This window comes from Pipistrellus kuhlii, unplaced genomic scaffold (assembly GCF_014108245.1).
Source record: "Pipistrellus kuhlii isolate mPipKuh1 unplaced genomic scaffold, mPipKuh1.p scaffold_m20_p_11, whole genome shotgun sequence".
NCBI classification, from domain to species: Eukaryota; Metazoa; Chordata; class Mammalia; order Chiroptera; family Vespertilionidae; genus Pipistrellus; species Pipistrellus kuhlii.
Genome location: NW_023425416.1, coordinates 15,634,188 through 15,647,806, shown reverse-complemented (window position 1 = coordinate 15,647,806; position 13,619 = coordinate 15,634,188). Strand labels below are relative to the sequence as shown.

The window sequence follows — 13,619 nt, the reverse complement described above, 5'->3', positions numbered from 1 at the left end:
CGTCAGAGGTTGGCCCCCCGCGCTGGCCAGCACCGCCGGCCAGGATCAGAGTGAGGTAGCCCTGGGGATGCCACCTCTGCTCTCAAGCTGCTCACAGGCTGAGAAGAGGACACGCCTGGGAAACCACCTGGAAGCTCCATGCCTTCCAGCTCTGCAGCGCGCGGAGCAGTGGTTCCTTCTCCAAACCTCCATTTCCCCATCTGCCTGACTGGACTTACCTTTCCCCTCGCACCCACGCTTCGATGGTGGCATGGGGCTCGCTGTGGCTCTGGGGACCCATTGTGGTGGAAAGAAAATGTCCTTTCAGCTGAGACCAGTTTGGCTCAATGGATAGAGCGTCGGCTTGGGGACTGAAGGGTCCCGGGTTCGATTCCGGTCAAGGGCATGTACCTTGGTTGCGGGCATATCCCCAGTGGGGGGTGTGCAGGAGGCAGCTGATCGATGACTCTCTCTCATTGATGTTTCTAACTCTCTGTCTCTCTCCCTTCCTCTCTGTACAAAATCAATAAAATATATATATATTAAAAAAAAATGTTCTTTCATCAGCCATACCAGGGGCTCTAGGGACTCCTGGGGGAGCTTTTTCTCATCTCAGGGTTCCAAATGAATGAGACCCAGCCCATCCTGGAAAGTGCAGGGTGGCATCACCATGGCACCTGCTGGGCCTGCAGCAAAGCCTGTGTGCCTTAGCCAGAGCACAGGGCGAGCCACGGCCCAGCTCCTCCTGCTGCTCAGCCCTGGGCACCCCGCCAGACCTTCGGACCTGAAGGCCCCCACAATGCGCATGCCCTTCGACGGGGAATTCTGAGGTGATCCCAAGGGAAGCTCCGCCTGCGAACATGTCCACAGTAGCAGAGGGCAGAGGCTGGCGGGGTCCTGAGCAGTCTTTTACCCCATCAGTGTGAAGAGCAAAACAACTGAGAAGTGGTCTTGCTCTTGGAGATAGAAATTGATTGGGGAGAGAGGAAATGCAGATCCTTAATAGTCCCAATGACCACAGAACTGCCTGAGCAATTGTTAAACACACAGATCCTGGGGCAGCATATCCAACCTTCTGAACCAAAACCTCTGGGGTAGAGCCCAGGACTCTGCCTTGCGAAGAAGACCCTCAGGCAGATTTGTTGCAGGTTCTGAGAACTTTCCAGAGGAAAACACTGGGAGACCCTTAGGACCTGAATTCATGCCCCCCTGGGTGCCCCACGGGGCTGAGTGCAGTGTGGCAGGGAAAGCACTGAAAGTCCAGTGCATGGTGGGAAGATGTGATCTGTTGTCAACAGGGTAAAAGCAAGGTATAAAACACCAGGGAGCCCTAGCTGGTTTGGCTCAGTGGGTAGAGTGCCGGCCTGTGGACTGAAAGGTCCCAGGTTCAATTGTGGCCTATACCTTGGTTGCGGGCACAACCCCAGTAGGTGTGCAGGAGGTGGCTGATTGATGTTTCTCTCTCTCTGCCCCTCTCTCTTCCTCTCTGTAAAAATCAATAAAACATATTTAACAAAAATCACCAAAAAAACACCAGGGAGGCCCCAACTGGTTTGACTCAGTGGATGGGGTATTGGCCTTCGAACTGAGGGATCCCAGGTTCGATTCTAGTCAATGCCTGGATTGCAGGCTCACTCCCCAGTAAGCAGCATGTAGGAAGCAGCCAATCAATGGGTCTCTCTCATCAATGATGTTTCTTTCTCTCTCTCTCTCTCTCTCTCTCTCTCTCTCTCTCTCTCTCTCTCTTTCCCCCTCCTCTCCTCTCTGAAATCAATAAAAATATATATTAAAAAAAAATAAAACAGGAGGGAGCGTGATCCTATTTCTGCCAAAAATAAATAAAAGCAGGTGTGTGCTTGTGTGTGTGTGTGTGTGTGTGTGTGTGTGGGCTGTGTTTGCACGGGCAAAGCAGAAAGGACACAAGGGCAGGCTCCAAGCTGTGCGGCTGAGGCTGAGGGGGACTTTCAGTCGCTATTTTACACATTTCTCTTTTGTTGGAACTTAGTGCCAATGAGCATGACTTTTGCCAGTGAACATACTTCGAAAAAAGTAAAACCAAGGTTCCATCTTGAAAAAAAAATAAAAAAATACTGCTGCCGGGACCGGTTTGGCTCAATGGATAGAGCGTCAGCTCTGGGATTGAAGGGCCCCGGGTTCGATTCCGGTCAAGGGCATGTACCTTGGTTGCGGGCATATCCCCAGTAGGGGGTATGCAAGAGGCAGCTGATCGATGGACTCTCATTGATGTTTCTAACTCTCTATCTCTCTCCCTTCCTTTCTGTACAAAAATCAATAAAATATATTTAAAAAAAAATAAAAAGAAAAAAAAAAATACTGCTGAGACTGGGGAGGCCTGATGCATATTTGTGAATGCACTTTCTTTCCTGACTTCTCATGGTTATGTAAAGCTGCCCCTGTGATTCACAAGCCAGGCTGCTTATGCGTGCTTTGGGGTTGGGAACAAGCCCGTGAGTGAGGGCTCCTCCTGCCCTTGTTTTGCGATCCGCATGGAGCTCAGGACGGAGCTGTCCTGATGTCTCCTGCATGTCCACAGAGTGGGCACCAATGAGGCGTGCACAGGCCCCGAGCAGCTGCGTTCCTGAGTGACAGCGCTGGGCATCGCTTTGGCAGGGTCAGCCTCTCTGTGTGCTCCTGGTACACTTTGTTAACGTAAAAAACACACACAAAACAAACAAACACTGAAGCCTGCAAAGAATTTTTGTGAGTTTATTTGAGCCAAACTGTCGACATATGCCGGGAAGCAAAACCTCAAAGAATTGAGTTAATGCTCTGGAGAATGACGGGTTACATTTGTATTTATACATTGCAAATCAAAAGAGGGACATAGGTAGGTTACATAAAATTAATTGGGTGATAGATTAAGGAGGTGGGATAAAGCAAATCAGTGGGAAACCCCTGGGATTGGATAAAAAGTAAAATGATGGACGCACACTTAGGTGGGTGCAGGAACAATGAACATGATAATGAAGGAATTTGTGGCATCTGTCCTGGTGCCCATCACATTAGGTTGTGCCCCAGGGGCTCCAGAAAAAGGGAAGTTACAACTTACCCAGACATTTCAAGGGTGTGTTATCATAGATGCAAAAAGACAGATAGGCTCAGTTAGGTAAAGGTTGACCTTGTCAGTGAAGATACTGGTCTAGGACATAACTGCCCACCATAACTGCGTTTAGTTCAAGTTTAATTTCAGACCATCCTTTGTGGTTCCTTTAGGTCTTCTGAGTTTGCAAGACTGCCATGCAGGCCTCGCTTGAGCTGGTCAGGTCAGCATGTGGCCCCCTTTGTCCACAGCATTATGGGCTACCGGCCAGCACAGGGCTTGCAGAGAGCCAGTGTTCCAGCCTGACTTCTCAGAGCCCTTTCCTTGACTCATGCCCAGGGCTACCAATTGATGTGGCCCTTTCACATTGATGTTTCTCTCTCTCGCCTCTCTCCCACTCCCTTCCACTCTCCACAATCAATGGAACCTCAGCTGGTGTGGCTCAGTGGTTGAGTGTTGACCTATGCACCAGGAGATCACCATTCAATTCCCAATCAGGACACATGCTCAGGTTGCAGGCTGGATCCCTGATGGGGGGCGTGCAGGAAGCAGCTGATCAAAGATTACCTCTCATCATTGATATCTCTACCTCTCTCTCTCCCTGTCCCTTCCTCTCTGAAATCAATACAATATATTTTTACAAAAATAAAATAAAATAAAATAAAATAAAATAAAATAAAATAAAATAAAATAAACGGGAAAAAATATCCAGTGAGGATTAACCAGAAACATGCATACAAAACAAACAAACCATGGTTTGAAAAATAATTAAATATCCATGAAAACATATCCTCGGGTGACGATTTAAAAACAGAAGAGCGATTTGGATTGGCAGCTGTGGCCTATGCCGAGAGCCCAGCGTCCCCTTCCTGACAGCCTGCCCCGCAGGTCTGTGACTTGGCAATTCCCTGCAGCAAACCTCCTAACATAGACCTATGGCTTCTGCTTGTCTGGTTGAACCCTGGCTGATACGCACACAAAGCAGAAAAAGTCAATCCTCCCCGCCATCCGGAGTTCACCATGAACAACTTTTTGGTATTTCTTTCCAGTCGTTTTTTTTCTCTCCCCTTCTATCCATGAACATACATATAAGTAAGGCCATGAATCCTCTGCTTGTCTTGCTTCTGTTTACATCACTGTGGGTCTTAAATCCTCCCCCACAGAGTCTGCATGCTTTCCTCCCCCTGGATTATTCTTGTAGCTGTTCCCCTCTGGCTGGACGTTTGTTGCCTTTCTCCATTTCTCCCGTAACAAACAAAACTTGGGCTTGCACTCCAGCCAGCCCGGCTTCCCGGAGAGAGGGCTTTTCCCCAGGTGACACTGTGTGTCCTTGGCCAATCCCAGGACCAGACTGGGTGGTAGGCCCCCCAGGTCACCCCAGAAGGCCTGGAGCTGGGTGGCCTTGGTATTCCGGAAAGGTGAGCACCAGTATCTGGCCCGGCCCCGCCCTGCCAGGCCTTCTTTCCTCATGCATAAAGAAAAGGTGCCTAGTCATTGTAGCTTGCAACTTGAGCAGTGGAGCCTGGGCACCTCCCTGGGCGGGGAGCGGGGAGCCGCCTCAACAGCCCCTGCCAGCTCCTTCCCAGGGGCGCTGTGCCAGGCAATGCCATTGACAAGGCACTTTTAGGGCGGTTGGGCCCCACCTTGCGTGGTCTGCAGGGTGGGGTGGGGAGAGGTCCTCACCCTTGTCCCCTTTTCTTCTAGCGCCTGAGTTTCCCTAAGCAAGCCGGGGCGGCGAGTGGCTCCTTTGTCCCCGAGGACATTGAAGATGCTCATGTTTTGTTGTGGGGAGATGAAGTGAGCTTTCTCTGGGTGGATGCTGATAGTTGAGGGTGGACTAACGCGCTCTGGAGAAAGGTACATAGGGAGGCTGTTTCATTGTCCCCAGCAACAGCTCCTCCAGGGAAACACGGAGCCAGTAAGGGTGGGAGGGTTAGTCAGGAGATACAAAAGGTCCCAAATCCAGGTTAGTTACTTGCCTTCTGAACACAATGGCTTTTACTCTCTCTCTCCCTACCCCCACCCCAGAATGAGCAAGAGAATCCAGCTGGCCTCCTGTTCGGGGGTCTTGGACCAGGCCTGGTGAAGCATTGCTCTGTCTACCGTGCAAAACAGAAAGGCGCTGCTGCTGCTGCTGCTGCTGCTGCTGCTGGTCACCAGTCAGGACAGCGGGATGGTTTTGCCGTCATGGACCCTTTGACTCACTCACCCATTCATCCGCTTGTTCCGTTTACCAAGGCCCATGTGCTGGTGCTGTGCCAGAGGCTCAGGAAGGACCATCCTTTGGGTTCTTGGCCCTGCAGAGGTCAAAGGTCACGGGCTGGCAGGGGCTGTGTGTACAAAAGAATTTCCTGCTGCAATCTGTGCAGAAGCACTGCCTGCTGAGGCTGCAGATCAGAAGGCTCTAAGGCAGAGGTGGCCATGGATAGTAAGTTGTGAAATAATAGTATTCCCTGCAACAAAACCGTACCTCGCAGGCTGGCATGGGTGAGGGGGACTGAGACAGTGAGTCCTTTTCAAATTGGAAAACACTGAGTTGGAGAGCAGCAACAGCTGTAGTGGGGTAAAGGGTGCTGGGTCCACACCCACCTCCTACCCTGGGCCTCAGTTTCTCTGCTTGGTCTGTGTCCTGGCAGGGCACCTCTGAGCCTCCTTTGCCCTCCTCTGGTCTAGGGCTGAGAAAGTCCTCTGAAACCCACACCTGCGAGGGGTAACTGGGAATAATCACAACAGGCGTAGCAGCTGTGAACCAGTCAGTTGCCCCATCACGTGGAGCAATGCTGCTGCCATTTCACAAACGCTCTTCCTCATTCTCCAGGGACCTAGAGGCTTCCTCCACCTTCCGCAAGCCCAGAGGGAGGCGGCCTGAACAAGCCCCGTTCAGCTCTCCCCGCTGCTGGGCTCTGTCTGGGTGAACTTGGACTGACTGCCTTTGGCAAGTTAATCATCAGTTCCCTCATCTGAACCACAGGTGGTCGTGATGTTGAAATTCACTCTGTTCCACAAGTAGTGACAGGCACCTCTACTTGTACACACTGGGAATACAAAGGGGCAAAAGCAGTTCCGGTTCCCCCTGGGGTCACAATTTAATGGGAACCCTTTAAATGTGTGTGTGTGCATGTGTGTGTGTGTGTGTGAGGTGTGGTGTTAAGCACACTGTCTGGGACAGAACAACTGCTGCTCCAGCCCAAGGTTCAGATGAAGATTAACGGGTAGCACCTGCATGGTCTCCTTCCTCCTTCCAGCCCACCTTGCTCTGCCCTCTCCCTGAGAGGCTGGCTGACCCAGGAACTGAGCCTCCAGCATCCACTGAGCCATCGTTTAAGGACTCCAAAGTCCTTTGGGAGCATTAATTAATAACCTCACGTCTTGGGCTGGAGTGCAAACAGTACTCCTGTCTCCTTTTGGACGGGAGCCCAGTGAGTCAGGCAGTGAGTGCCGCGATCCAGGGCTGTGGGCCACGGCGGGCGGGGGAAGCTGATTCACTGGGACGTTGGGCCCTGGACAGGCCCTTGGTGGGACAGCAGCCATATTTTGGGTATGGTGGGGACAAGTGTCAGTGAAGACCAGGGCTTCTCTCCTGGGGCATGTTGAGAATTTCTGCAGTTGTGTCTGTTTATGTATTTAATATGGAGCATTTCGTTATAAAGTACTCTTAAATTTCTTCTTTATATTCCATGTAGGGCATATTAAAGTTGTATGTGCAGGCATAGATAACATTCTCTATAAATTCCAGCTCAGGATAATAAAGGTGAAATTACAAAGTATTTGTTTAAAAGGGGACAAGGTGCCTGCTGGGATGGAGGCTCCTGGTGCAGACCACATGGGAAGTGGAGGCCATTGACTGCACACCATTGCTAGAGTCCCCCTTCCCATCAGGAGTGCCTAGGTCGGGGAGTGGAGGTCAAACAGGGGCCAGGGCTCTTCTCAGTGCTGGCAGGGTGGGAACCTCTCTATTAGCGATATTTGGGGGAAGAACCAGGCCTGGGAGAGGCCTGGGAAGGGCAATGTCTGGGGGCAGAAACACATTAGAGATAGGAACAACAAAATGGGGTCTGGGTGGCAAAACGTGTTTTGTACTTGCCTCAGAAGCCAGGGCACCATTGCCAGCATCCAGGGAGTCCATAGGAAGTGAGAGGTGGCTTGCTGAGGGTGCCTCCTAGAGCTTTTCAGGGACTCGGGTAGCACCTGACCCATCTTTCTGGGGTAACAATGACCTGGTAAGAAAATAGTCCCTGTGAACTGTGGCTGCTTTCTTGCTCCATATTCTGGGGCCCTTTTCAATGGGATGGACTGACACCAATCTAACCAGGGCCAGTGCCTCTGACCCCTCCCTGGGTGATGGGAAGTTGGTGTTGTATATTGGGGTCTCCACACCCCTCCACCTCAGGGCTGTGGAGAGGGTTAAATAAGAATGCATCCATGATATGAATGAATGTCACACTGTATTATCTCGATTCAAGCTATTCTACTTCTGGTGGCTAAATCTTGTACTAGTCATCTTTACTTCTAGCTAAGTTCCATGGGGCCCCCAAAGAGTTGTGGGTAAGGATTGTCTGGGGCTGGGAGCCCTGCCCTCCTCCTGCCAGTGTGTGGACAGCGAGGTTCACTGCCAGTCCTGTGTGGCAGCTGGCTTCTTGCCCAACTCCATTTAGCCAACTCTGAGAGGTAGCGGTTAGAATCTTGTCTTGAGCTCAGCTCCTTGGGAACCTGTTAGGCCTGTTCCCATGGCACGTGGTAGCTGTCTGAAAGGTGGAGAGGTAGCTGGGCTTCAGGGATTGTTGGAAGGACCATTTCTGCTCTTCTTTTCGCCTTCCGAGGACCTGCTTTTGTCTGAAGGTGGGCTTTCCTCAGGGACCACCCAGCGATCCAAGTTCTAGTTCTTCATCAGTAAGACAGGCAGGCTGGTTCCTGATAGTTCTCTGAGACAGTTCCCCAGAAGCCTCAGTAATCTCTTATTCAGCCTCCTTACTTAAAGATTAAGTTTTTAGCAACATTTACTCTATGATCCAGGATCCCTAAACAGTGAGTGAAAACATTATTAGAAACAACCAGAAACCACCTGGCCGATGTTGCTCAGAGGTTCCCAGAAGGTCACAATTTGATTCCCTGATAGGGCACATGTCCCGATTGTGGGCTCAATTCCCAGTAGGGGGTGTGCAGGAGGCAGTGATCAATGATTTTCTCTCACCAATGTTTCTCTCTCTCTTTCTCTTCCCCTTCCCCTTCCTCTCTGAAATCAATAAATATATATATTTTTTAAAAAAGGAATTCTAGACCAGCTCTCTAGTTTGCTTGGCTTCAGGTCCTTGACTCACCTTTGGCATACACCTCCATCACTCTCATCTTCCACTTTTTTCTCCCTAAAATGAGTTATTGTGCAGATCAAGAAAATAATGTGAAAAATAACAAAAACAAAAACCAACCACCCAACAAATCAAAAGAAAATAATGAGACAGCAATCCTTACCTGTTGAATAAGGATGCAACATTAATGATGCCTGGTGTGTTTTTATAAAAAATAGTTATAAGGCAAGTTAGTATATGCTCTGCTCCAAGAAAGCAGGAAGGTGTAGCAAACATTTTAGGAAGAATTTTATTTGGAAACATTAAATGTTAACAATTATTAGGGGGATATATGATTATCACATTTAAAAAAAAAAAGATATTTTATTGATTTTTTACAGAGAGGAAGGGAGAGGGAGAGAGAGTTAGAAACGTTGATGAGAGAAACATCGACCAGCTGCCTCCTGCACAATCCCTACTGGGGATATGCCCGCAACCAATGTACATGCCCTTGACTGGAATCGAACCTGGGACCTTTCAGTCCTCGGACCGATGCTCTACCACTGTGCCAAACCGGTTTCAGCGATTATCATATTTTTTAATCCTCACCTGAGGATATGTTTATCGACTTTGAGAGACAGTTGAAGGGAGAAAAACATTGATGTCAGATCCCAAATGCAATGAGATCTGACCAGGGATCAAATTCACAACCTTTTGGTGCACAGGACAATGTTCCAACCAAGCCACATGGCAGGGCTCAACCATTTTTTCCCCCTAAACTCTTCCTTTTTAAAAAAATAAAATATTTTATTGATTTTTTACTGAGAGGAAGGGAGAGGGATAGAGAGTTAGAAATAGATCTGCTGCCTCCTGCATACCCCCTACTGGGGATGTGCCTGCAACCAAGGCACATGCCCTTGACCAGAACTGAACCTGGGATCCTTCAGTCCGCAGGCCGATGCTCTATCCCCTGAGCCAAACCAGCTAAACTTTTATTTCCCACGATGATCACATTTTACTTTCCTCACTTCTTTCTTTCCTTACCTTCCTAGACACCTGGCACACATTGACGGCTCAATACACATGAAACAATGACTTTGGGAAACAATGACCCAGACTGTAAAGCTTCTTATAAACTGTGTTTCTGGTGGTGATTAGCACTGTATCCTCCATGTGGGGAAACCTCAGAGGAGGAGATGGAATTCTTTGGAAGGCCACCTATTCACGGCTTCTGACCTGGGAATCATGTGGCCTGCAATCCAGCCGGCTGGAACAGGGTGGAAGCAGGTAGACAAAGGATTTGTCACTTTTGTTCTCTCGCCCCACCCCATCTCACCAAAATTAGGCTCTAGCAAAGTGGAGCAACTCATTCAAAAGATTCCATTTCTACAAATTAAATAAAAACACAACTCAAATTTATTAGGTGGTAAAACTTGGTTTCAAACTTTTATTAAAAAAATATATTTGCAAACATATAAAATTTAGGATGAAAAATGCTCATTTGAAAACATGTAATAACTTAATATTTGCAAACATACACAGATGGTATAAAATTCATACCATTAAAAATGTTAATGATGCAGTATTGCCCTCATGGAACAAAAATCTCACTGTAATTCCAGAGCTCCTCCTCCCTGTGTTTCGGGGGAGCTGGGACTCTGGGACACCGAATGTCACGAGAGCCACGTGGCCAAAGCGGTGGTACAGAATAAAAACCATTTAGAACACAGAATCACACAGATAAAAGGGAAGCACAATCTTGCATCTTCCCCGCTCAAAGTGAACGATATTGCATCTCAGCATTTAATGAAGATATCAAATCAAATATAAAACCAAGTGAAACATTGCACACATCTCTCTTGCTGAGAAACAGGCTCCTTGAGGCCCCACCACACTCAGGGACACAGCTTTCAAAAGCCCAGTGTTAGCTGCTTTACTTGGTGCAGATCTTAATACGTTAGACACCTGAAAACACAGGGCGCAAGGTACTTAGAATACAAGCAAAGAAAACCAAAAAACAGGTGAGAGAGAAACACACGCTCAACAGCGAATGTGCGGTAAGAACGCACGTCCCTGTGGTTCCTTGTCCTCACGCACACGGACTGGGCCCACGCGTGTCTGCACCACCTCTCCTTTCTCCGTGTTTCTGCATTTGCCCAGAGTTACAGTATGATGGCTGATTTTGTTTCTTTAAGCAGTTAGGCACCTTCAATTTCATGTTGCATTATTAGTAATACAATGGCAGTTATGGCCTCTACTACCAAAATGGGAAAATTTCAAACTACATTCTTTGGGGAGGAGAGTAATAAAGCTGCATTGTTTAAAAATATTTAACTAGAGGATTTGATGGGGTTTACAATTTTTACAGGAAAACAGGTGGAAAAAGAACATATGCTTGACATGCAAAATTGGGTCAGACATAGCCAACACGAAGCCTGCACCATCTTCAGGCAGCAGAGGACTCAGGTCACCTCAGGCTCTTAAAACAGCCTGACGGTGACCCAAAGCCTCGGAAGGAAAGGTGTGGACACCCACATGCAGACAGCACGAATGCTTCTCCTGACACTGACAGTCATTTGAAAACATAGGATTCAAAGTCACACCTTACAAATCTCAGGAGATGCACAGTGAGGAGGCGCTTCTGCCTAAAGGAATAAAGGTCGTCTGGGAGGTGCAGGAGTCCATTCAGAAACAGCACATTAACTACCACAGAAGAGTGTCACCCCCTGCAAAACCCAGCAAGAAGCCTCTCTGTTTTGGTGTCCATTATGATTCAACTAAGGTTCCAGAAAAGACACGGCAGCAATGTAAACATGCAACCCAAGCTAGCATGAGGTCTGCACAGTGAGCCTGAAAGGAATAAGGCAACTGAATGGACTTCCGGGCCAGGATCATCCAACTGCAACTATCCAGGCTTGGCCTGACTTTCTTAGGAACTCATTCTGGCCCAAACTTCCAGGTAATCATAATGGTGAAGTTCTGGCTTCTGAACTTTAAATACATGCTTTGAATATTTAAATTTGAGAGTTGAAACAGGCATCACCTTTTCAAATCTCCGTGACTTGGGCACTTAAAATTTACCTTCACATTAAGGAAACCTTATTACAGATTCTCTTTTCCATCTATCATATTTATTCCTTTAGATTAAAGGGAGAAAATTAACAGATTTGATTATAGACCCTCTTAGTATATTCTCTCTTAACTCTCTAATACATACTCAAATCACCATATCAATTCAAATGTCTATTAATCATAACAAGAATTCCTTGATTCTTTGCTTACCAAAGCCCACTGAAATTACTCTTGTGTGTGATCAAACCTACTGGTGCTACTGTTTTCTGAGAACAGCCGTGTGGCTCCGTGGACAGTCTCCTGGTGTCAGTAACTCTCTGTACCTTATTGTAACTCTCCCTTTCCCTGTGATACACCAGCAATTTATTTTTGGTTGCTGAATATACACACTACCTTTGAAAACAAACTATCCCTAATTGAGAATTTATAAGGTTTCCTGACTTTTGCACAATTCACAAGTAACTAGGTAGACACAATAGAAGACACTAAACTGAGAAGCAGAAAAGTTGCCAGAGAAGCAAGTTTAGATGAATAAAGCCAATCAAACAAAGCATTCTTTATGCTAAAAAACTAAGACCAAACTAAAACAAATATGTAATTCACAGGCAATTTTCTAAAATCTCAACTAGGAAACAAAATCCATGGACTTATGACTGAGTTACCATTAAAGCTTAACTGATTGTTCCCGAGGAACCATCACATCTGTCAGCATATTCACAGCTAATCTTTATGCTAGCTGGTTGAGCCACTTGGGTTTTTACCCAATCATTAAATAGTGCTCAGAAAAGTAAGCAGTGCATCTTAATTTGTTAAATACTACAAAATGACCTGTATCATAGAAACAAAGACACTTTCATTCAAAGAATATCTTAAAATTACTATTGCTGAAATAAACCGAAATCTACATTAAAATATTACTAGTCACCATTACATGCCATAAAAGAATAAATATGAGTCATGGCAGATTAATAGCAGCATAACAAAGCATCTTTACATATTTTCACACTTTGGCTGCAAAAGTACTCACAGCCTGAATACGTTGGTAAAGTTCTAAATTCGCTTTGCTTGAACTCCATATACTACAATAAGGTAAGGGCAGTGTGAGTAACAGCTCCCTTTTCTGCATAGCTTCAAATTTATTCTCAGTAGACTTGAGGAATGGAACCAGAATGGCTTTGTCAGATTGGTCCACTGGTTCTTTGTCAAAATGTTAAGGAAAACAATCAACAAAGACTTCTGTGCTTACACAGAAAAGGAAAATAAGGCTATGCTTCACACTCAAATGTAATGTTTTCAAAACCACTGGAGAGTTTAACTTAAAGTGAAGATTTCTGATAGAATTTGAGCTTTACCAGCCTCAGCCTTTGCTTCAGAGGCGTGATGTGCCTGCTCTCACGCCACCATATGGGAATGAACCTGCTGCATGTCAGCACTAAGGACCCTTAAAATCAAAACACCATTTTCAGAACTTTAAAGGCCCAAATGGCGCACTCATATAAAATATACTTCGTTTGAACAAACCAGTCCTAACTTGCCCATTTAAATTCTGATCCTTACAACTGGAAGCGACATTGCACAGAGCTGACTCCTGCGCTGCTCAAACTTGACTCTCAGCCTAATGCTCACGTTCCTGGGGGGAAAGGGAGGGCAGGGAACAGGCTGGGCTGAACTCTGCCTGCAGCAAGGCTGGGGACCCTCCTCTCTAAGACCTCGAAAGCGAAAGCAGTTGAAACTCAGACTCCTTATTCACACCGGTGCTTACAGCTGATTAAACACCCACACAACTTAACACAATGGCCTTTTTTTTTTTTTTTTTTTTCAAAACAAAGGTCTGCTGGTGATGCTTCACAGTGAAACCTCCATTATCACTGAGAACGTCACTTGGAAAACATTCTTAAGGAATGAGTCTCTTTCTCATAGGCTCAATTTCAGGATTCTAGAAACTCAATGTTCTGTTCAGAAGTTCTCATGGTGAGGCCTATATGTTTCTGAGGTTGACATTCTGTTTTCAGGCTGGTTTCTGCTACAGTCATAGGTTGTGGTTGTCCTTATTCTTGGTCAGAACCTGCAAGTAGACTTCATGAAGTGTACTGAGGAAGCCGGAGTCATTCTGGAAGAGATGGTGATGTCAGTTACTGCATCAGAGCTCACGTATTATGTTTTAAAAAATATGTTTGTATTGATTTTTAGAGAAAGAAAGGGAGAGGAAGAGAAACAATTAG

The 13,619-nt window shown here is 46.8% G+C and overlaps 1 protein-coding gene across 3 annotated transcripts in view; it reads right to left on the bottom strand.

The window, feature by feature from the left end:
* Nucleotides 1-9,740: 9,740 nt before the first annotated feature.
* Nucleotides 9,741-13,619, bottom strand: part of DCP1A (decapping mRNA 1A) — a 37,343-nt gene continuing 33,464 nt past the window's right edge. For all 3 annotated transcript variants that reach the window (XM_036430863.2, XM_036430861.2, XM_036430862.2), the window contains one exon: nt 9,741-13,507. In XM_036430863.2, the coding sequence (XP_036286756.1) occupies nt 13,427-13,507 (81 nt within the window). In that variant the 3' untranslated portion in view covers nt 9,741-13,426. The remainder of the gene's footprint in view (nt 13,508-13,619) is intronic.